We start from the raw sequence: 21,325 nt of genomic DNA on the forward strand, positions 1-21,325 counted from the left end.
GGACGAGAAAACTATTTGACTTTCCACGTACCATCACAAAAGTTGATGCTAAAGTATCAAATTGGGACAAAGTGTCTTAAAGGGGAATAGAAACGGGTTGTCTTTTTTTTTCCGAGAGAAAGTTGTGTTGCCCTGTACATTTCATGCAATTTGATCATATTTTGGTTCTCAATAAACGGAAAAACGCAGAGCAAAATGTATCGCTTTAAAATATAGAGTATAGATCACCATAATAACCAAATGCAGTTCACTAAAGTGGTGGGATTAAGATTTCTCAAATTACCCAAATCAAAGGCTAATTTAGTCACTTCATTTTGCGCCCTGTCGTCCCTCGCAGTCCTCCCCGTTCCTCAGCGGGTCCCCTCTTCCTCTCAGCAGACCAGACAGAGGCTGCGTTTACTTTCGTTTTCCAGAAAGCGAGCCTTAAGGTTCAGATGATCGTTTAAAACCTCTCTGCCGGCTCCGGGACGGGCAGAGGAGGAAGATCTGCGGACCTGTCCCACACAAGGCGACAATTACCCGGAAATGTGAGTCAGCAAATGGTTATTACTTTTGATTTTGGACTTTGATATATGAGGTCATTTAGTTTTTATTCATGTGAGGTGGAATCAGACTAACTTATTGCTATTTCACTGAATAACTATAGCCTATACACCACTGATGATGTCTGCAGTTTACAGTAGAAGTATGCAGGAAGTGTGCTGTAAGTATCTGTTGTACTGAGCTTACAGCTTTCTTTCTTTCTTTCTTTCTTTCTTTCTTTCTTTCTTTCTTTCTTTCTTTCTTTCTTTCTTTCTTTCTTTCTTTCTTTCTTTCTTTCTTTCTTTCTTTCTTTCTTTCTTTCTTTCTTTCTTTCTTTCTTTCTTTCTTTCTTTCTTTCTTTCTTTCTTTCTTTCTTTCTTTCTTTCTTCAAATTAAATATTAAAGCCACACCGCGTAGAATTTTACCCAATAACTAAAATTGAAATACTAGCATTTATTTTATGACACATTTTTGGCTCACCCCTCCTAAAATATGACTGTTAACTTTACCGGGAGTGGGTGCGTCTCCAGCTCGTTTCCATGGAGATGTTAATCCAAAGCCATTTTTTTTTTTTTATTAAACATTGCAGTAACAGCATTTTCTGTGTTCGAGCTGGTCATTAGGGGCATGTTTTGTTTAGCCTGTAACAGTATAGTTCAAAAGGTTGCACAGTGTACCTTTAATTCGAGTATTTACCCAGAGGTCTTGTTTCAATCACTGATCTTAATGCTCTTTGGCATCAACAACAAAAAAAGGTTCATAGATTATTTACAAAGTTCTAGAACTCTCTTGAAAGGGCCCGCTTTTGGTTCCCAAGCCACCCAGTGCACAAAAGTTCGATGAATAAACAAGTATTTAGTGACGCAACTGGATGAGCCATATTAGACACTCAGTTATAACGTGTGTTCAGTTTCCGTGTGGTCTCTCTTTCACTGTTTATGAATAATTCTTGACTTTGCACTTTCTTGTGTGCAGAAGTATGGCAGAGCTGGAGCTGTACTCGTACCAGGAGGAGGTGGTTCAGAGAGCTCTTCAGGGAGAAAACATCATCGTCTGGTTACCGACTGGAGGAGGCAAAACCAGGGCAGCAGTCTATGTGGCACAAAGACACCTGCAGACAAAACCCAGGGCTAAAGTGGTCGTTCTCGTCAACATGGTAAGCATATATTACACTAATACAACTTTTACAAATGGATCTGTAATGGTGAAACTCAATACTTCTGCATGTATGTTTTGCAGGTTTTTAATATAATAATTTGTGTGTTTTTAGGTGCACCTGGTGGAGCAGCACTGCACTAAGGAGTTCGGCCGGTTCCTGGGGCAACAGTACACGGTGCTGCCGGTCACTGGAGACTCGGCGGAGAAGGACTTCTTTGGGAAAGTGTTGAGGGAGTCTGATGTCATCATCTGCACGGCTCAGATTCTCTACAACTCCATGATCAATGATGAGGAGGACAGACATGTGGAGCTGTCTGGTGAGCTGTCCATTTTATTTTATTTATTGATTTATTTATTTGACAGGGATATTGCAAGTCAACATAGTACAAAACAAGCTTGTTACTGATGTGATGCAAAAAGAGTTTATAGCTAGTGCTAATTTTCAACTCCAGTCCCTGGTTGGGCCTTTCTACACAAAATTAACATTTTCAATTTTATCTTAAAAACTTACCTATATACTCTGTATAAATCATTTACACACACAAACTCAGTGCTATTTACAAATTTACAAATGGGTACAATTCTGTTTCGATTTCAGCCAAGACTGAGCTCGTGGAGCTCTTCTTCCTCTGCATTTTTAACATTGCACTGGTGTGGCGATGTCGGCAGTTACATTTATTTCATATTGTTTTGAGCCTAATTTAAAATATGTTTTTTTAATTCATGAAACCCATAACTGTTAAATAAAATGATTTTAACGAAAGGCATAATTAGTGCATGAACTGAAACACAATTGTTAGATCAAATTTGATTGTCCCTTGCAGGAAATTTGTCTTGCCTCCTGATTTTAACAAACACACAGTACAGCACAAAACTTTATCTTACTGACCTGCCATGTAACGTGGCTGACAAGGCATTGCATATCATTTGTAAAAGTACAGAACCTCGGCTGCACACACTTGTTCAAACGGCTCACAGATGAAGGGAAGTGGTTACTCCTGTATTTAAGAGCCCCTAAAACGCCTGCCTGAGGGAAACCTCATATTCCCCATTCTGTAAATGTTTTTAACTATTTCTCTTTCATTATGTTTTTCATGAAATGAAAGTGAAGTATTTGAGTTGGACAGTGTTTTACATAAGATTAAATGATTTGCCTCCTCCTTTGTGTAATCATGACATATTGTTCACAGGCTGTTCTTCATTTAAATGCTTTGTGGCGTGTATTTGTTTATTGGGTTGGGCAAAGCTAAACAATAACATTACATGAAAGCACAACACATGCAGATACTGTAGGTGACTATTTTTTTAAAACTCTGGTGCAACTCGAGTAGGTACAGTATGTAATACAATAATACATACATAACACAACTCTATTATCTTTATACAAGATTGATACAGATACACGGTTGACCTAGTAGGAAAATTGTTCTTTGCTATACACAGTGCAGCGCCTCTGGGCAGAGTGTCAGCAACAAAACAACATTGAAATACTAATGGTCTAAATGAAATAATAGGGTTTGCATCCTAATTTAGCTACTTTTACTGTGTTTGTTCCAGACATCACTTTGCTGATCATCGATGAGTGTCACCACACGCACAAGGACTCAGTGTACAGTAAGATCATGAGCTGTTATGTGGAGAAGAAGATGAAGAACCAGGGTCCACTGCCACAGATCCTGGGCCTCACAGCCTCTCCTGGGACGGGCGGCAAGAGGACCCTAGATACCGCTGTGGAGCACGTTCTCACGGTTAGATTTATATACTGCAGTTTATGTCTGAAACAACATTATGTGGAAGAGTTAGCTCTTCTGTCTCATTCAATTATCTATTTTTATATAAATTACATAAATTACATATGATAAATGAGAAATTATTGTATTAATTTAACATTCTATTATTGTATTATTGCTTATAAAACATCACCTTACAATGCATAATAAAGCATTTATTATTTTGTAATTACATTATTTTCATCATGCTGTAGTGGGAAGATATGAGTGTAATAATTATGATAGAGCCAGACAAAACAAAAATCAAGTGCTAGTGATTAATGAGGTGCAAAATAAAGGTTGTAGCTATGGTAGAAATTTTGTTACAAAAAGTGCAAGAAATGTAGATGTTCATTTCATGCTTGTTGTCAAAAGTCTGCAAGTTTTCAATATTAGTTTTGGACCAGCATTTGACTCTAATAATATGTTATTCTTTAAATAACAGTGTTGTTTTTTATTAAATAGCATTGCACATTTAAAACATTTGAATAATATAGACCCCAAAGAAGAACTCACTGCTCAGCACTGATGAAATGCAATGTTCGGAGAAACCAGCAGGGGGCAGCACATGATAGTTATTTTTCTGTCACTCACTAAATGCCTACCCTTCTAGATTTGCGCCAACATGGATTCCGCCATAGTCTCCACTCAGAACTACCTCCCAGAGCTGAAGCAGAAAGTGCCCAGGCCTCGCAAAGAGTTTGAAATCACTGAAAAGAGACCTGTGGTACAGTCATTCTCATTCATTCGTTTCAAATAAATATTAATCTAATTAAGCTCCATTCTTCATAATTTTACTTATGTTCATTTTCCTCTAACTTATTGCTTAGGACCCTCTGGGAGATCACATAAAGTGGATGATGCGTCAAATCCATGAGTTTATGGACCTGCCGCGGGGCCTCCGGCTGAGGGAGTGCGGGACACAGGAGTATGAGCAGGATGTGGTCGAACTCGAAAAAAGGGGTAAGAAGAAGAATGTGGCATTGATAGGGCGACCGACGGATCAAAACCAGAACTAAACAATGACCAACCCAACAAGGGGAGGCTTGTTAGCGGGGCAACATCTTTAAATCCTCTTTTCTTCCAGGAGTGAGTGAGGACAACAGAGTGATGGCCCGGTGCGCTCTTCATCTGAGGCAGTATAACGACGCCCTCCTCATCAACGACACGCTCCGAATGATCGACGCTTACAACTCCCTCAGAGCCTTCTACGCCAAAACCACGGCCATAGACGGCACTGACTTCTTTTTGGTGGGATTATTTGAAGGTAAATAATAATCAAAGAAGCATTTGCTTGCATTTGGTTATTGTCTTCCATATATTAGAATAATAAGAAAATGTATGTTTCAAATATTATTTATAAGAAATATTTAGTTTTGCTTTGTTAATTGTTATGGCGCATCCCAATTTTGCCTCACTTGAGACCCATGTAACGATCAGTTTTCTTTGCCCGTCTCTCACAGAGAATCAGGTGGAGCTGAGCACGTTGGCGATTGATCCCAGCTGCGAGAATCCCAAAATGGGTAAACTGGAGAGCACTCTTCTGGAGCAGTTTGTGCCCAAAAAGGACTCGAGAGGCATTCTCTTCACTAAGACTCGTAAGAGTGCGTACTGTCTGTACGAGTGGATCCTGGAGAACACGGCGCTGCAGGGAGCTGGCATCAAAGCGGCCAAACTGATCGGAGCCGGAAACGGCAACATGACGCAGGTACTGGGCATTTGAGAATAGATTACAATCATTTTATTGTCTATTAAATCTACTTCCTAAATATATGATCATTTACTCGCGGTCATACATAACTGTAGCTTAGTTTATCAGGTGTGAGTATGTGTGTATTCTTACCAGAGAAGTCTGGTCTGCGAGCCACTTACCGGCTTCTCCACACAAGTCTGATAAAACGCTGCCATGAACAAGCTGCTCTGCGGAGGAGATAAAGCACAGTTAATTTCACTCCATGAAATGAACATGACTTCTAAAAGTCTGTGTGGAAAAAAAAGCACCAAATTAGGTTCAGTAGTAGAGAAATGAGACTGATGGACAGAGGGCTGAAGGAGCACGGAGCAGGCGCTTCGCTGTGAAGTTAGACCCGCAGAGTGAGAGGCAGCCGGGGTGTCAGACACAGCAGCCCCTGTGGAAGATCTGGACGTCACAATGCACAAATAGTCACAGTGGTGAACTGATTTTGTTTGATTTTGCGTTAGTATTGCGAAATACTGTCCTTTTCTCTTTACCTGCACCCCTTGCGGTCGACTTGGGATCAGTTTGCAGTCTACCATTACCATTAGACTGCAATCGACTGGTGGGGCACTCCTGCGACCGCAGTGGTGCGCCCCGGGACCCATCTCCAGAGGTGTAGCCAGGCTCTTGGGAATCACCTGGCTGGAGGATTAACCTAGTGCATGTTTACGGTTGTTATTGAAATCTATAATAACCTTCAAGTCTTCTTAAGTTTGGAAACGAGTCAGATCTTTTTGCTAGGCTGTTGCTGAATGATTTCATGTGTTGACTTGTGTTGCAGAACGAACAGGGAGAAACCATTCGTTACTTCCGCCGTGGCTCTCTTAACCTCCTCATCGCCACTTCCATCGCTGAAGAAGGCCTGGATATCCCAGAATGCAACTTTGTTGTGCGCTACGGTCTCCTGACCAATGACATCGCGCAGCTGCAGGCGAGTGGGCGGGCCCGCGCCGAGGGCAGCGTGTACTCAGTGGTGGCTCAGAGAGGGTCTCGGGAGCTACACAGAGAACGGATCAATGAGCATCTGGAGGAGCTGACCAAGAAGGCTGTGGCTAAAGTGCAGGAGATGAGCAACTATGACTTCAGACAAAAGGTTAGTGCATTTTCATATATCAGATCAATTAGGTTAAAGCATTGGCCTTGTGACTTGACTTTGCGCAAAGTCTGGGGTTTCAGAATATGTCTTCTTATGCTCTGCAGATAAGTCAGGTGCAAAGGGAGGAGGTGATTCGCCGCAGATTGGCCGTGCAAAGGAACGACGCGAGGAGGCACCGCTTTGCTGCAGCTGACGTTCAGCTGAAGTGTCGTAACTGCCTCAAGTGTGTGACCTTTGGGAGTGACATCCAACTGGTGGAAGGAGCGCACTATGTCAACATCAACCCTGACTTCAAGTAAGTTCTGAGATGGACCGGAGAATTTATTAAACAACATAATGATGTTTTTTTTTCCTTTTATAGAAGGGAGTACAAAGTGGGAGGAGTTATTGTTTTGCCAAGACAGTTTGAAGACTGGGAACCAGGCTGTAAGATTCTCTGCAACAATGGCAACTGCAACAAGGTACGTTTTTACTTTTAATTCTATCAAAGTTGTTTACAAAAAGTGCATTTATTGATTCAATACTGAATATTTAGAAATGCACAATATTAATGTTACTACCACTGACATGCAACATTAACAGTTTTGAGCCCTGTGACATAACTGGCTCCAACATTATCCAGGACGTACGTAGTTCCAACACCCATAGTTGAGGGGAAAAGCACCAGCCAAACTTTTAATTCAATCCACTTTACCATCAGATGTTCATCATGTAAAGCCCGTGCATAAAACAATCCTTTTGTGCACAAAGATATCAATATCAAATACATGTACACAATAAGGGGCAGCTGAGGGACAAGAAGTTCAGCTTTCCTGAAAGCTTGGTGGTTGAAGTTGTCCTTCAGCCAGTTGGACCTGTCCCTAATTGAGACTCCACAGTCTTCTCTCTGAGGCACAACTGAGGAGGCTGTGAAATGGATGTGGAGATCACCCTTTCTGCTCTGCTCCAGGAAAACCAATCAGGCCCGTCCAGATCATTGTTGAGCCAAAAACACAACAGTCTCAGACAGTCGACTGAGAACAGCCTCGTTCAGCTACGATGGTCTTTACAGTAGGGACAGGCGACTCTTCTGGAATAGCCTGGTCTGAAAGAGTTATTTTTAGCTTGTCATCGTTGCGTTATACTCATTAAAAAAAGGTTCGTCAACAAAATGATTATCTTCCTTGTCAAAAACAACACTGCCCTGAACATAAATGATATTGATGTGAACACTGTTGTAAAATTCCTCTCTTTTAGGACTGGGGGTTTGAGATGAAGTACAAGGGCGTTGCTGTTTTGGCGACGCTTAAAATCGACAACTTCGCTCTGCTGACTCCAGATGGACAGATCACGGTGAAGAAGTGGAAAGATGCTCCGTTTCCTGTTGAGGACTTTGACTTCATCACATATTGTGAAGACCACTTTCCCGACATCCTAGACCTAGACTGAAATATCCTCTGTAACAGGTTGTGTTCACATTTTTTTAATCCACAAAAGTTCTTATGTTGGCTCCTCTTGATGTGGAAGAGGAGCAGCGACTCTACTTTGAGCTCCCCCTGGATAAGTCATTCAATAATGTCTATTCTTTTTAATCATTATTAATTTACTGACAGCTGAGTCATTAGCTATGTACTAGTTTTTGTGTCATATAAAAAGACCAAGTTTACACCTACACCATTTATAAACCAGGTTTAGCAGATTCTATTATGGATTTCTCACCTTCATCTTAATTTTAAACTATAGGCTCCCATTTAAACACAGCCTATTAATGCTACAGCTTTCTCTCTACCTGCACTGGTCACTTTTGAGCAACTTTTTAAGCTTTGCCTTTGCTAAACCACTGTAAAAATAGGAATATTGTTATTGGTACTATTATGATCTATAGCCTTTGCACTTGCACTTTTTGTCAATGGGAAACAGGTTTTTACGTTGATGCTTAAACATGTGAAATCATGTATGAAATGAGTGGATGAGAATAACCTAAGAAATAGCACTTATTTATATCTAATGCAGGGTTTTCCAATGTGGTGCTTGGGACTAACAATAAGTATGTTTTGACCCTTTAACTGTGTACAAGCTCATTATGTTTTGTTGTGGTTGTCGGCAGTTGTTTGTGTTGATAATTTGAGGGTCGCGAAGTGAAACCTTGGGAACCCCTGCTCTAATATACTGTACTGGTGAACTTCTGCAGTTTGGACCTGAATTGGCGTAAAATGAACAGTGTCTTTGTTTCTTCTGTCTTCGGATTTTTAAGTCATTCCACACTATGAATTAACTTTTGATTTTAAATAAATCTTTTAAATGCTTTTGAGTCAAGTATTTCATGTTTTTTTTCTTTTTTCTTTCATGTTGTATATTTTTTGCCACTAGATGTCAGTGCTCCCATAATCTGCTCTGTGAGAGTTGGCCTTTTAGTTTGGTTGTTTCACAGGAGATTAGAGAAATAGATCTGTATGTAAAGCAGTGTCTCAATACACCATGTAGGCTTGGGCTGTGCTCATTATGTCACATCAGCAATTATTGTTGTACATGATGCATACATATCGTATCAAAGCACCTGTATCTTACTTGTTTGACAGAATTCACACACTAATCTGCAACATAAAGCTTGAATTGCTGATCATATTCAGTCTAATAATATCCATAACACAAGGGCACTCTTTATGTTGGACTAACATCAAAATTGCCATAACCTGTGGAGTCCCCCAGGGGTCAATCTTGGGACCCCTCTTATTCAACTTGTACATGCTTCCATTGGGTCAGCTAATAAACAGCAACAATGTGTCGTACCACAACTATGGTGCAGATGACACTCAGATGTACGTGTCACTGACGGCTGGTGAACATGGGCCTGTAGATTCACTCGGTCACTGCATCAAACAGACCTGTTTGTGGATGCAAAACAACTTTCTTCAACTAAACTCAGACAAAAAACTGAGCTGAGATCATTGTTTTTGGCCCCAGACACAAAGACAAAGTGTCATCAGTCACCTTGAGTCTCCCTCTCTCTTTCTCATAGTTGCTTTGTCCATAGGGCGTGCAATGCATCCTCAACTCAATCCACAGATATGCTGCATTTCTTTTAAAAGTCAGTAAGATTTAACTCCAAAAACACACGTTTTGGGCGAAACCTGTCTTTACTTGCAGTGTCATTTACTGTAATAATGTTCATGACAATAAAGTTGTTTTTGATATGATTTACAGTGATTGTAATCTTGGGTGCAATCAATGTACCGATGGGGCCCTGTGAGGGGGGATCCTGACGTCCTACTTAAAGGGACTACACGGAGTTTAAATATCTTAAAATTATGTAATTTCCTTCCCCAACATGTTCCAGCCATGTCCTAATGTGTAGAATGAGCTCAGACCTGTTCACCACAACTGCCTCTAAAATCCTGCATTGTCACTCAAAAAGGTGTTAATTCGGTCCGAAGTGCCGTCATGCACGAGCTTAATATAGGAGGTGCAGTTACACGTATGACCTGAGGTGGCAGTAGTGAGTACAAAATGGCCAACTTGCATCGAGTCTCTTTAAAGACATTAGACTTTGAACTTGAAAATGTGTGGTAAGAAGATAATGGACACTTAAGAGACTCCACCCTCTTTTCTGACCTGACTCCGTTATTTTAAGAGGGGAAAAGTCATTTATTATTCTCATAGTTTTCTAGTCCCATTTTGAAAACTATTTGACCTTCCAAGTACCACCAGGTCGTGTATCCCATTTGAAACCAAAACTACTTAACATTTTTCAAACTACTCAATCAAAGCATTGAATCAAAGGCTAATGTAGTGTCACTTCCGCTTGCGCACAGTCGTCCCTCGCAGTCCTCCCTGTCCCTTAGCGGCCCCCTCTTACAGCACACAGAGGCGTTTACTTTCGTTTTCCAGAAAGCCAGCCTCACGGCTCAGCTGAAAGTTTAATAACTCTCTGCCGGCTCCGGGACGGGCACAGGAGGGAGATCTGCGGACCTGTCCCACATAAGACGATAATTACCCGGAAATGTGAGTCAGCAAATGGTTATTACTATTGATTTTTACTATTTGACTTTTATTGCTATTTCCGTTCATTACTAGCATAAACTGCTGTTGATGCAGTTTACAGTAAAAGTATGCAGAAAGTATGCTGTGTTGTACTTGAGTATCTGTTGAACTGAGCCGACAGGTGGTTTCCATCCTTTGGTTCCCAAGCCACCCATAGACCCTCACTACAGTGCACAAAAGTTAGATTAATACTGAATAGACACATATTTAGTGATACAATTGGATGAGCCATATTAGATACTCAGTTATAACATGTTTTCATGACTTTCTGCCTGAAAGTTGTAAAACAAGTTTATCAACTCATCCCTGTGGGAAACTTTGATGCTATAAATGGCTTTTGATATTGGGAGTGAGTTTGTGCCACAACTAACAATTCAGTTTCCATGTGGTCTCTCTTTCACTGGCTATAAATAAATCTTGACTTTGCACTTTCTTGTGTGCAGAAGTATGGCAGAGCTGGAGCTGTACTCGTACCAGGAGGAGGTGGTTCAGAGAGCTCTTCAGGGAGAAAACATCATCATCTGGTTACCGACTGGAGGAGGCAAAACCAGGGCAGCGGTCTATGTGGCACAAAGACACCTGCAGACAAAACCCAGGGCTAAAGTGGTCGTTCTTGTCAACATGGTCAGCATATATTACACTAATACAACTTTTACAAATGGATCTGTAATGGTGAAACTCAATACTTATAACCTGCTGCATGCACAGTGGGAAGAAATAGTAAGTACACGATATTTTGAAGAAAAACCTGGGAAATTCACAACAGCGTGGAATAAGTGACCCCTGTATTATAAAGAGCTGGCTGACCCTTCTTTTGCAGCTGTAACTGCTTTTCTGTAGTTGCAGATTAGACGCTCACAATGATCAGGATGAATCTCGGACCATTCCTCTTTGCAAAACTGCTGCACTTCAGCGAGATTCAGGCGGTGTACTTACTTATTCCACGTTCTCCTGTGAATGTTTACATGAAATAGCCAAAATAAATATATATTAAAATTAAAATCAGACACTGTTTAATCATTCCTGTGATTTTGATGAAGATTAGACCACATTTAGTGACCAATTTAGGCAGAAATATGAGAAATTCCAAACTTACTTTTTCTTCACACTGTATGTTTGGCAGGTTTTTAATATAATAACGTGTGTGTTTTGTAGGTGCACCTGGTGGAGCAGCACTGCTCTAAGGAGTTCGGCCGGTTCCTGGGGAAACAGTACAAGGTGCTGCCGGTCACTGGGGACTCCAAAGAGAAGGACTTCTTTGGGAACGTGTTGAAGGAGTCTGACGTCATCATCTGCACGGCTCAGATTCTCTACAACTCCATGATCAATGATGAGGAGGACAAACACGTGGAGCTGTCCGGTGAGCCCTCAAAACGCACCTGCTGATGTCATGAGGTGGTGGAGCTCTTCTTCTATACGGGTGTGCTGTGAGCTGCGTCCTGATTTGAACTTATAGTACAATACAAAAAAAAGAACAGTCTATGCATCTTGGAGACCTGCCATGTAATGTGACTGACAAGGCATTGCCATTTTGTTCGTAAAAGTACAGTCAAACTTTCATTAGAGAAAGTTAAAGGTGACTTCCTCGGCTACACACAGTTTCTATCAAAAGTAGGATCAATGCCCAACTTATATTATTTGCCTCCTCCTTTGTGTAATGATTGTTCACATGCTGTTCTTCATTTAAATGCTTTGTGGCATGTACTGTATTTGTTTATTGGATGGGGCAAATCCAAACAAATACATTACATGAAAGCACAACACATACACATGCAGTAGGTAGCTTTTGAAAACTCTGGTGCAACTCAAGTGTTTACTATGTAATACAATATTGCACACATAATACAACTCTTTATACAAAGACAGACCCTGTAGGAAAATGGTCCTTTGCCAAACACCCTTCAGCGCCTCTGGGCAGAGTGTCACCAACAAAACAGCATTTAAGTACTAATGGTCTAAATCTGAAACAGGGTTTGCGTCCTAGTTTAGTTACTTTTACTGTGTTTGTTCCAGACATCACTTTGCTGATCATCGATGAGTGTCACCACACGCACAAGGACTCGGTGTACAGTAAGATCATGAGCTGTTACGTGGAGAAGAAGATGAAGAACCAGGGTCCACTGCCACAGATCCTGGGCCTCACAGCCTCTCCTGGGACGGGCGGCAAGAGGACCCCAGAAACCGCTGTGGAGCACGTTCTCACGGTTAGATCGTTTTATTCCGTTTTATAGTTTTGTCCTAAACAATGTTATGTAGCAGAGTAGTTGGCTCTTCTGTCTTTATTGGGCAGGTTCCAAATGTGCATTATCTATGAGGCCAAAGATAAAACAAAGAATGCGTCCTAGCCCGGCAGCAGTCGCCGGCCCGGTGGTTGGGGACCTCTGATATAGATACCAAAAAAGAACTCACTGCTCAGCACTAATGAAATGCAATCTGTGGTCAGACCAGCAGAGGGCAGCACAGGATGAATATGTTTCTATGTTTCTGCCACTCACTAAATGCTTACCCTTCTAGATTTGCGCCAACATGGATTCCGCCATAGTCTCCACGAAGAACTTCCTCCCAGAGCTGCAGCAGAAAGTGCCCAGGCCTCGCAAAGAGTTTAAAATCACTGAAAGGAGACCTGTGGTACAGTCATTCTCATTCATTAATTTCAAATAAATATGAACCTAACCTTCTTCATAATTTTACTTATATTTTTCCTGTAACTTATTGAGGCTTGACTGTTTGTTTGCTCAGGACCCTCTGGGAGATCACATAAAGGGGATGATGCTTAAAATCCATGAGTTTCTGGACTTGCCGCGGGACATCCAGCTAAGGGAGTGCGGGACACAGGAGTATGAGCAGGATGTGATCGAACTCGAAAAAAGGGGTGAGAAGAAGAATGTGGCATTGATAGGGCGACCAGATGTCCCAGTTTTCCAGTTCTGATCCCTCTGTACCATGTTCTGTAGATTTTCAACCTCTGCCCCAGGTGGCCCAGTTTTTTTAACCAGCACCTCTCACATGCCTTTTCAGAGACTTGTATTTCTGCAGAAGTTAGTAGGCATCCTTATGCAAAAAATATATATCACGGACAGATACAGAGCCTTGTCTACAGGTCCCACTCAGCTACAATTACAGAAACAGGATCCCTAGTTACACACACCTCTCTCTGCTTTTGGATGGACAATGACGCCTGTTCACTTCTCTTTCAACTCATTGACTGCCAATGACGTCTATAGACATCAATTGAAATCTGAACGTTGACTGCCAATGACGTCTATAGATGTCAATTAGGTTTTTCAATGGGAAAGGCTGAAGCAAAGCCTTGAGCATGTCTGGTGTTAAAATTTTAGTTGTGCTGCCTAATGCTGCCACCTAGTGACTCAATAAAAGAACTACAAGTTATTTTATTGAGTCACTAGGTGGCAGCATTGCTCTTTCGTTTTCTCAGCCTTTTGGTCAGAAAACAGCATTTTGGGTGATTTCACCTATTTTCTACGGACAATTACTAAAGAATGGAAACTTTTTTTTAGATGAAAAAAGAGAATCTAATCTTGTGGTGAGTTTCGTGTTGACATAGACCTAGACCTATATTTTCTGTAGGTCTTGAAAAAACAGTAAAAATCCTGAAAAACCTCTGGCAGTGGGGAGCTCTCTGATTTGAAAATTTAAGTATTTAAGTCTCGGTGAAAAGAAGTATAGAGTGTGGCAGATGGAACTAAACCAGAACCATAGGTGTTAAAAAGAATAGACAACTCCCCCTCACTCCTAAAATGGGCATAAGGGCAGGACCTTCGCTGTAGACTCGGGCCTCCAGGGGTGCATAGTTTGGTCGTATACGAAATTGTGAATGCCAGCCTGGTCCCTTTAATTCTAACTAACCCAGCGTTTTCACAGGAGCAATATCTAGCTGTAGAAAGTTTAGGAAAATTAAAAACCAGGCATTGAAGTTGTTTTTAATGTACCTAAAGTGCAGTGCTTTCCAATGGGGACCTTGCGGCTATACGGAGGTACTACAGCAATGGTGACCCTTAGTGTCGCCTGCAGCCATTGACCAGAACATAACAATGACCAGCCGATCTTTAAAACCTCTTTTCCTTCAGGAGTGAGTCAGGACAACAGAGTGATGGTCGTGTGCGCTCTTCATCTGAGGCAGTATAACGACGCTCTCCTCATTAACGACACGCTCCGAATGATCGATGCCTACAACTCCCTCAGAGACTTTTACGCGGACACCACGCCCATGGACGGAAACAGAACTGACCTCTTTTTGGTGGGATTATTTGAAGGTAAATAATAATCTAAGAACCATTTGCTTGAAGAGATTCTGCATTTGGCTATTTTCTTCCATATATTAGAAAAATAATAAAATGTATGTGTCAAATAATATTTAGTTTTGAATTGTTAATTGCTATGGAATTCATACCAATTTTTCATCACTTGAAACCTATTGAACTATCCTTAAGTCAGTTTTAATTTACCGTTTCTCTCACAGAGAATCAGGAGGAGCTGAGCAGGTTGGCAAATGATCTCAGCTGTGAGAACCCCAAAATGGGCAAACTGGAGAGCACTCTTCTGGAGCAGTTTGTGCCCAAAAAGGACTCGAGAGGCATTCTCTTCACTGAGATGCGTAAGAGTGTGCACTGTCTGTATGAGTGGATCCTGGAGAATGCAGCGCTGCAGGGAGCTGGCATCAAAGCGGCCAAACTGATCGGAGCCGGCAACATGACGCTGGTACTGGGCATTTGAGAATAGATTACAATAACTTAGTTGTCTAACATGCACAATGATGGCAGAAATGTGTCTTTGACTTGTACAGTAATAATCCTTTAACCTGCTACTTGCCGTCCCCTTTGATCAGGGGATTAGGGTTATGATTAGGGTTAGGAACAGCAAATGTCATGTAAGTTGCGGTTCACTCACACAGATCTTACACCCTAATGCCTAATGTGGCAGATGACAGGTTTGATTGTTAGGATTAGGTTTTGGGAGTTAAAGGAACAGGCCACCGTTTTTCCACACTCAGATATGTTCTTCCCTGAGAGGAGTTGACACGTACCTGTCTCGTCTTAGGAAGAGCTTGGTCGCTTCTAACTTCACCCCGTTTGGAGCCATAGGAATATGCTGGGACAGGTCAAATGCTAGCAACATCTTTGGTTGTTTTGTGTGACTGAGGGCGCGCACAAAAGACAGGTATGTATCAACTCGTCTAAGCTCAGGTAAGAACATATCTCAGTATGTAAAACTGTGGCCTGTTCCTTTAAGGATAGTAGTCGTGCATATCCAAATCTCGAGGCGTATTGGCAGAACTGACAGCTTTTAACACCTTGAGTGCTGTTTTGGGGATTTAGCTGTGTGCCAACCCTGACCATTTTTCATGATATTTGTAGCACCACAGCGTATTCTATGTTATAGCTATGGACACATGCTATGGCTTGTTTGAAAGGTGAGACTCTAAGCTCTCAGGGTGAAAATCGTTTAATTCTACATGTCTCGGTTCCGGAGAAATCCGGAAGCTTAGCAGAGGCTAGTCTTGATCAAAATCCCAGTTTTTTTTTAGATATCACGTGTTTTATGAAACGTGCGCCGTTTGAGCCTTTTACAGTTGGGTAAAGCCAAACTGGAGAAAATGTGCTGGGTTCAGGTGGGGCTTAAAGGCATAGGCCACCGTTTTTACTTACCTTAGCTTAGACGAGTTCATTTGTACCTGTCTGGTCTTCACCCGTGCCTTCAATCACGTAAACACAGCATTTAGCCTCTCCCCCTCTCCTCTATAGCTCCAAACGAGGTCAAGATAGAAGCTACCAAGGTCTTCCACGTTTTCCCTAGTTAAATATGGTTACATGAAGTGGTACACTGCAAAAGCATAATTACACAAAATTAAACAATGTGGATTTTCTAAGCGGATAAAAAGGGGAGCTATATTGTAATAATACCAGGGGTAGTTCGGCGTCCGCACAGTAAAGTGAAGATATTACTGCGCAAATTTACATTTACATATTTGTTTTCATTGTACAGCAATGGATTTGGGAAATATGAAAAGAACAAAAATAGGAGTTGTTTTTAAGTAGTGTCATCAGTTAAACAGATTTGTATCTTCTGTCTCCACTCAGTGGGGAAAAGTGGGCTGAACAGACAGGAACTGTAGTACAGCACTCAGAGACTACAGCGGCTGTAGCGCCTCTGAGTTCACACAAGTTTGATCAAACACTGCCCAGAACGAGCTGCTCTGCGGGAATGAGCTTCAGCTCCTGGTTCAGCAATGTGACTCCTAAAAGTCTCCTTGGAAAAGAAAGCACCTCACGAACCACCACATCACCAGAGAAAAGAAGCCATCTAAATGCACACACAGTTCATCAGATATAAGTCAAATAAGGTTCAGTAGCAGAAAGAGAGAAATGAGGCTGATGGACAGAGGGCTGAAGGAGGACAGAGCAGGCGCTCCGAACTGAAGTCAGATCCGGGGTTGAGTGAGAGGCCGGTGTTGATTCTGTGGCGCACCGCCACAAATTAGTAGATGAAATCAGATGAAATGTCCAGGGCAGGGCTGCCCAACCTTTTTTGACCCAAAACTTTTGTGTTGCAGAAGGAACAGGCAGAAACCATTCGTAATTTCCGCAGTGGCTCTCTTAACCTCCTCATCGCCACTTCCATCGCTGAAGAAGGCCTCGATATCACAGAATGCAATTTTGTGGTGCGCTACGGTCTGCTGACCAATGAAATTGCACAGCAGCAGGCGAGTGGGCGGGCCCGAGCGCCGGACAGTGTGTACTCACTGGTGGCTCAGAGAGGGGGCCGGGAGCTGGTTAGAGAACGGATCAATGAGTATCTGGAGGAGCTGACCAAGAAGGCTGTGGCTAAAGTGCAGGAGATGAACAACCATGACTTCAGACAAAAGGTTAGTACATATTAGAGTGTGGATCGAGACGATTTTTTCTGTACGAGACCGACAGAGCAGTGATCGAATCCGAACCAAGCCCGATAGGCATTCAAATAATTGCACAATTGCAGGGATAGGCAAGTTTGCGTCATGGTGGGCCGATTTTCATCATTGTCAAAACACCCATGGGCCGAACCTCAACAATGTAGCCTAAAGTTAAGGATTATTTTCTGCAAATGCCAATGTTTTAGATCAATGGTTCCCAAGTGGCAGGGCTTTGGGACCCACCATTAACCTCGGATGAAAGCCGAGGACCCAAATAAAGCTGTAATTTGTCATATATTGTATAAAATATCGTATTTTCCACACAAGTTATTGTTGAACAAGCAGTAGATCTACTGTACTATATCCCTTTAAGACTGCCAGTCAGAGGTTCTGTGCTGGAAAGCCGGATTTGGAATGAACGGAGAATTCATGCGCTTCCCGAGTCCGGCCAAGCCCGTCAGGTTCCAATGGGTCCTGTCGGACTTCGGTCGGGTTTCCACAATCTAGTATATGTCAACTAAGATAAAACTGACAAAACATTTGGACTTGTGACTTGACTTGACTGAGAATACGTTTGCACCTGTGCAGATAAGTCAGGTGCAAAGGCAGAAGACAGCTCTCCGCAAATTGGCCGAGCAAAAGAATGAGGACAGGAGGCACCGCTTTGATGCAGCTGACGTTCAGCTCAAATGTCGCAACTGCTTCAAGTGTGTGACCTCTGGGAGTGACATCCGACTGGTGGAGGGAATGCACCATGTCAACATCAACCCTGAGTTCATGTAAGTTCTGAGATGGACCGAAGAATTTATTAAACAACATAATAATGTTTTGTTTTTTGTTTTTTTCTTTGCAGAAATGAGTACAAAGTGGGAGAAGATATTGTTTTGCAAAAGCAATTTGAAGAATGGGAACCAGGCCGTAAGATTCTCTGCAACAATGGCAACTGCAACAAGGTACGTTTTGACTTAAAATTCTATCAAAGTTGTTTGCATGCATTTATAGATAAAATCATGAATTTTCAGTATGTTTATAAATGCGTTTTAATGTTCTTACCACTGACTTGTGACATTAATAGGTTTGAGCCCTGTGACTGACTCAACATTGTTCAGTGCAAACTTTGTTCAAACACCCATAGTTGAGGGGAAAAGCACCAGCCAAACTTTGAATTCAATCTGCTTTATTATCAATTGTTCTTCATGCCCATGTAGAGAAACAAAATAGTTTTCTCTCAATCCATTTGTGCACAAAGATAACAGAGCAATATCAAACACATGCACACAATAGGGGGCGGCAGAGGGACAAGAAGTTCAGCTTTCCTGAAAGCTTGGTAGTTGAAGTTGTCCTTCAGCCAGTTGCACCAGTCCCTACTTGAGACTCCACAGTCTTCTCTCTGAGGCACAACTGAGGAGGCTGTGAAATGGATGTGGAGATCACCCTTTCTGCTCTGCTCCAGGAAAACCAATCATGCCCGTCCAGATCATTGTTGAGCCAAAAACATAACAGTCTCACACAGTCGACTGAGAACAGCCTCGTTCAGCTACGATGGCCTCTACCGTAGGGACAGGCGACTCTTGTGGATTAGCCTGGTCTGAATGACTCTCCTCTGATTTCACTCCACGTGCAGTTGACATCAGCAGTAGATGACATCCCCATAGCTTTTCACTTATCACAACTTTCCTGCTGTGTCAGCTGAGAGGTTTTGAGGTCAATGACCACATCTTCAAAAAAAGAGTGGTGCGCACTGAATGGGTGCTGCTGCCGGATGCTCTCTCATCGAACGCAATTTCTCCATCTGTGAGATCAATAAAGTATCATCTTATCTTATCTTATCTTATCTTATCTTATCTTATCTTATCTTATCTTATCTTATCTTATCTTATCTTATCTTATCTTATCTTATCTTATCTTATCTTATCTTATCTTATCTTATCTTAACAAGGGTTATCAGTGCTTAATTGAGATTGTACTGATTTTTAACTTAGTCTCTTGGTTTGGCCATCTGACTGTCAAAAACAAAGCTAAACTTGGCAGAGTTGTTAAACAGGGCAGTAAAATCACAGGCCAACAACAAACAAATTACAGCAGAGCATCGTGTCTGTCATAAGATCACTGATGACGATAGCCATCCAATGTCCAATTTCTTTGAGCTCCTTCCATCACAACAGAGATACAGACTTCCTTGTGCAAAGAAAAATGTGTGCAGGAATTCTTTTGTGCCCTTTGCCATCAAGTTGTAACCGCTAATGTCATTCAGTCTGTACTGTTCCTTTTCTTTTGATGTAATGAATCAGCTGCTGCTGCATCTGCAATGAACTGATTTGATAATGGATTTTAATGTATTTTGTATTTTTTTTACATTGCTCGGCAAATGTATCGAATGTGTGAGCAAGCCAAAGGCAAATTTCTGCCGTCATTGTGCATGGTAGACAGTAAAGTTTTTCTATTCTATTCTATTGTAACAAACATAACCCCAAACATACATTTTATCGCAATCAACCCTGTTGTATAATTCCTCTGTTGTAGGACTGGGGGTTTGAGATGAAGTACAAGGGCGTTGCTCTTTTGGCGACGCTTAAAATCGCCAGCTTCGCTTTGCTGACTCCAGATGGACAGATCCCGGTGAAGAAGTGGAAAGATGCTCCGTTTCCTGTTAAGGACTTTGACTTCATCACGTATTGTGAAGACCACTTTCCCGACATCCTAGACCTAGACTAGACTTGATCATGAACTTTTGTTAAACTGAAATGTTATGGGTTTATAATGTCAGCTCTGCAATGTTTCAGGAGTTATCTAACAAACAGGATGCAGAAAGTGTTTTTTAATGGGTCATATTCTGATCTCAGGCCTGTGAACTGTGGAGTGCCTCAGGGCAGCTGTCTTGGACCATTGTTGTATACGATTTACACAAATGGTTTACCGACTGTACTCAATGCAGCAAGAATATCCATGTATGCAGATGACTTTACAGTGTACATGTCGGCTACAACAGCTGATGAACTATGTGCAAATTTAGACAAGGAGTTCACGGCAGTTGTCCAGTGGATAATTTCAAACAAATGAGTTCTAAATGTGAAGAAAACAAAAAGTGTGATATTTGGCTCAAAATCCCTAATAAAAACAAATCCAGTGTTAAATCTCACAGTAGGTGCTACTATGGTAGAGCAGGTCGAAGAGGCAAAACTTTTAGGTATCACTTTAGATGACACGTTATCCTGGAAGAAACATGTGGACAACATCATTACTAAAATGGGAAATGGTCTCTCCGTTACAAGAAGATGTACATGACTAATGCACATGACGAACACAAAAAGTAATTGTTTTACATGGAAAGCCACTAAACAAATAAGCCAAGCTCTGGTTCTGTCATATCTTGACTATTGCCCAATAGTGTGGTCAAACGCTTCAGCTGGGGTGTTAAAAGGGCTACAGACCGTACAAAACCGAGCAGCTCGACTGGTGTTACGCTGCGATTATACAACCAAACCAAAGTCATGCTGAATCGACTCAAGTGGTTGTCAGTAAAAGATAGATTATCGTATTCATTATTGTCTTTCTTCAAAAATATAATGGCATCAAAGCGGCCCAAAATTCTTTACGAGAGACTCTTATTTAGCAAAGATAAACACGACTATCCAACTAGACACGCCTTAGTGGGGAAATTTGTTTTACCAAAAGTACATTCAAACTCAGTGCTCAGAAAACATTTATGTACAGAGCAATGCATGCATGGAATATGCAACCTGAAAATCTAACCATGCTCTTAAACATAAAAACATTTAAATCGGCATTGAAAACAATGTTATCTACAACTGAACTGAACTGAAAATATACTAACTATGGCTTGAGATTTGATACATTATTGTTAAATTATGCCAAGAAAGTAGTGATCATGAATTGTGATACAGTAATATATTGTATACATTGTTGCGTGGCTTTTGTATCTTAATGTACTGTTCTTTTTCTTTAATGTATTTCTTTTTGTGTTTATATGTGGACCCCAGGAAGAATAGCGACAGCTTTTCTGTGCTAATGGGGATCCCATCAATAAAATAAAAATAGACTGAAATATCCTCTGTAACAGGTTGTGTTCACATTTTCTGACAAAATCTCT

General features: G+C 41.5%; 1 protein-coding gene across 1 annotated transcript; it reads left to right on the forward strand.

Annotated features, from left to right (window-relative positions):
• Positions 1-412: 412 nt before the first annotated feature.
• LOC306969127 (uncharacterized protein) lies at positions 413-19,929 on the forward strand (the record flags this gene model as incomplete). The annotated part of the gene is made up of 23 exons (XM_079564728.1): positions 413-527; positions 1,499-1,679; positions 1,794-1,998; positions 3,239-3,429; positions 4,064-4,177; positions 4,281-4,413; positions 4,538-4,717; positions 4,914-5,158; positions 5,970-6,281; positions 6,389-6,579; positions 6,646-6,745; positions 7,521-7,711; positions 10,751-10,928; positions 11,460-11,664; positions 12,318-12,508; positions 12,819-12,932; positions 13,044-13,176; positions 14,393-14,578; positions 14,785-15,023; positions 16,876-17,187; positions 17,803-17,993; positions 18,068-18,167; positions 19,738-19,929. The coding sequence occupies exons 2-23, from the start codon at positions 1,503-1,505 to the stop codon at positions 19,927-19,929; spliced, it is 4,080 nt and encodes a 1,359-aa protein (XP_079420854.1). The 5' UTR covers positions 413-527; positions 1,499-1,502.
• Between the last annotated feature and the right edge of the window lie 1,396 nt (positions 19,930-21,325).

The sequence above is a fragment of the Gobius niger genome, assembly GCF_951799975.1.
Source record: "Gobius niger genome assembly, chromosome: 10".
In the NCBI taxonomy this organism is placed as follows: domain Eukaryota; kingdom Metazoa; phylum Chordata; class Actinopteri; order Gobiiformes; family Gobiidae; genus Gobius; species Gobius niger.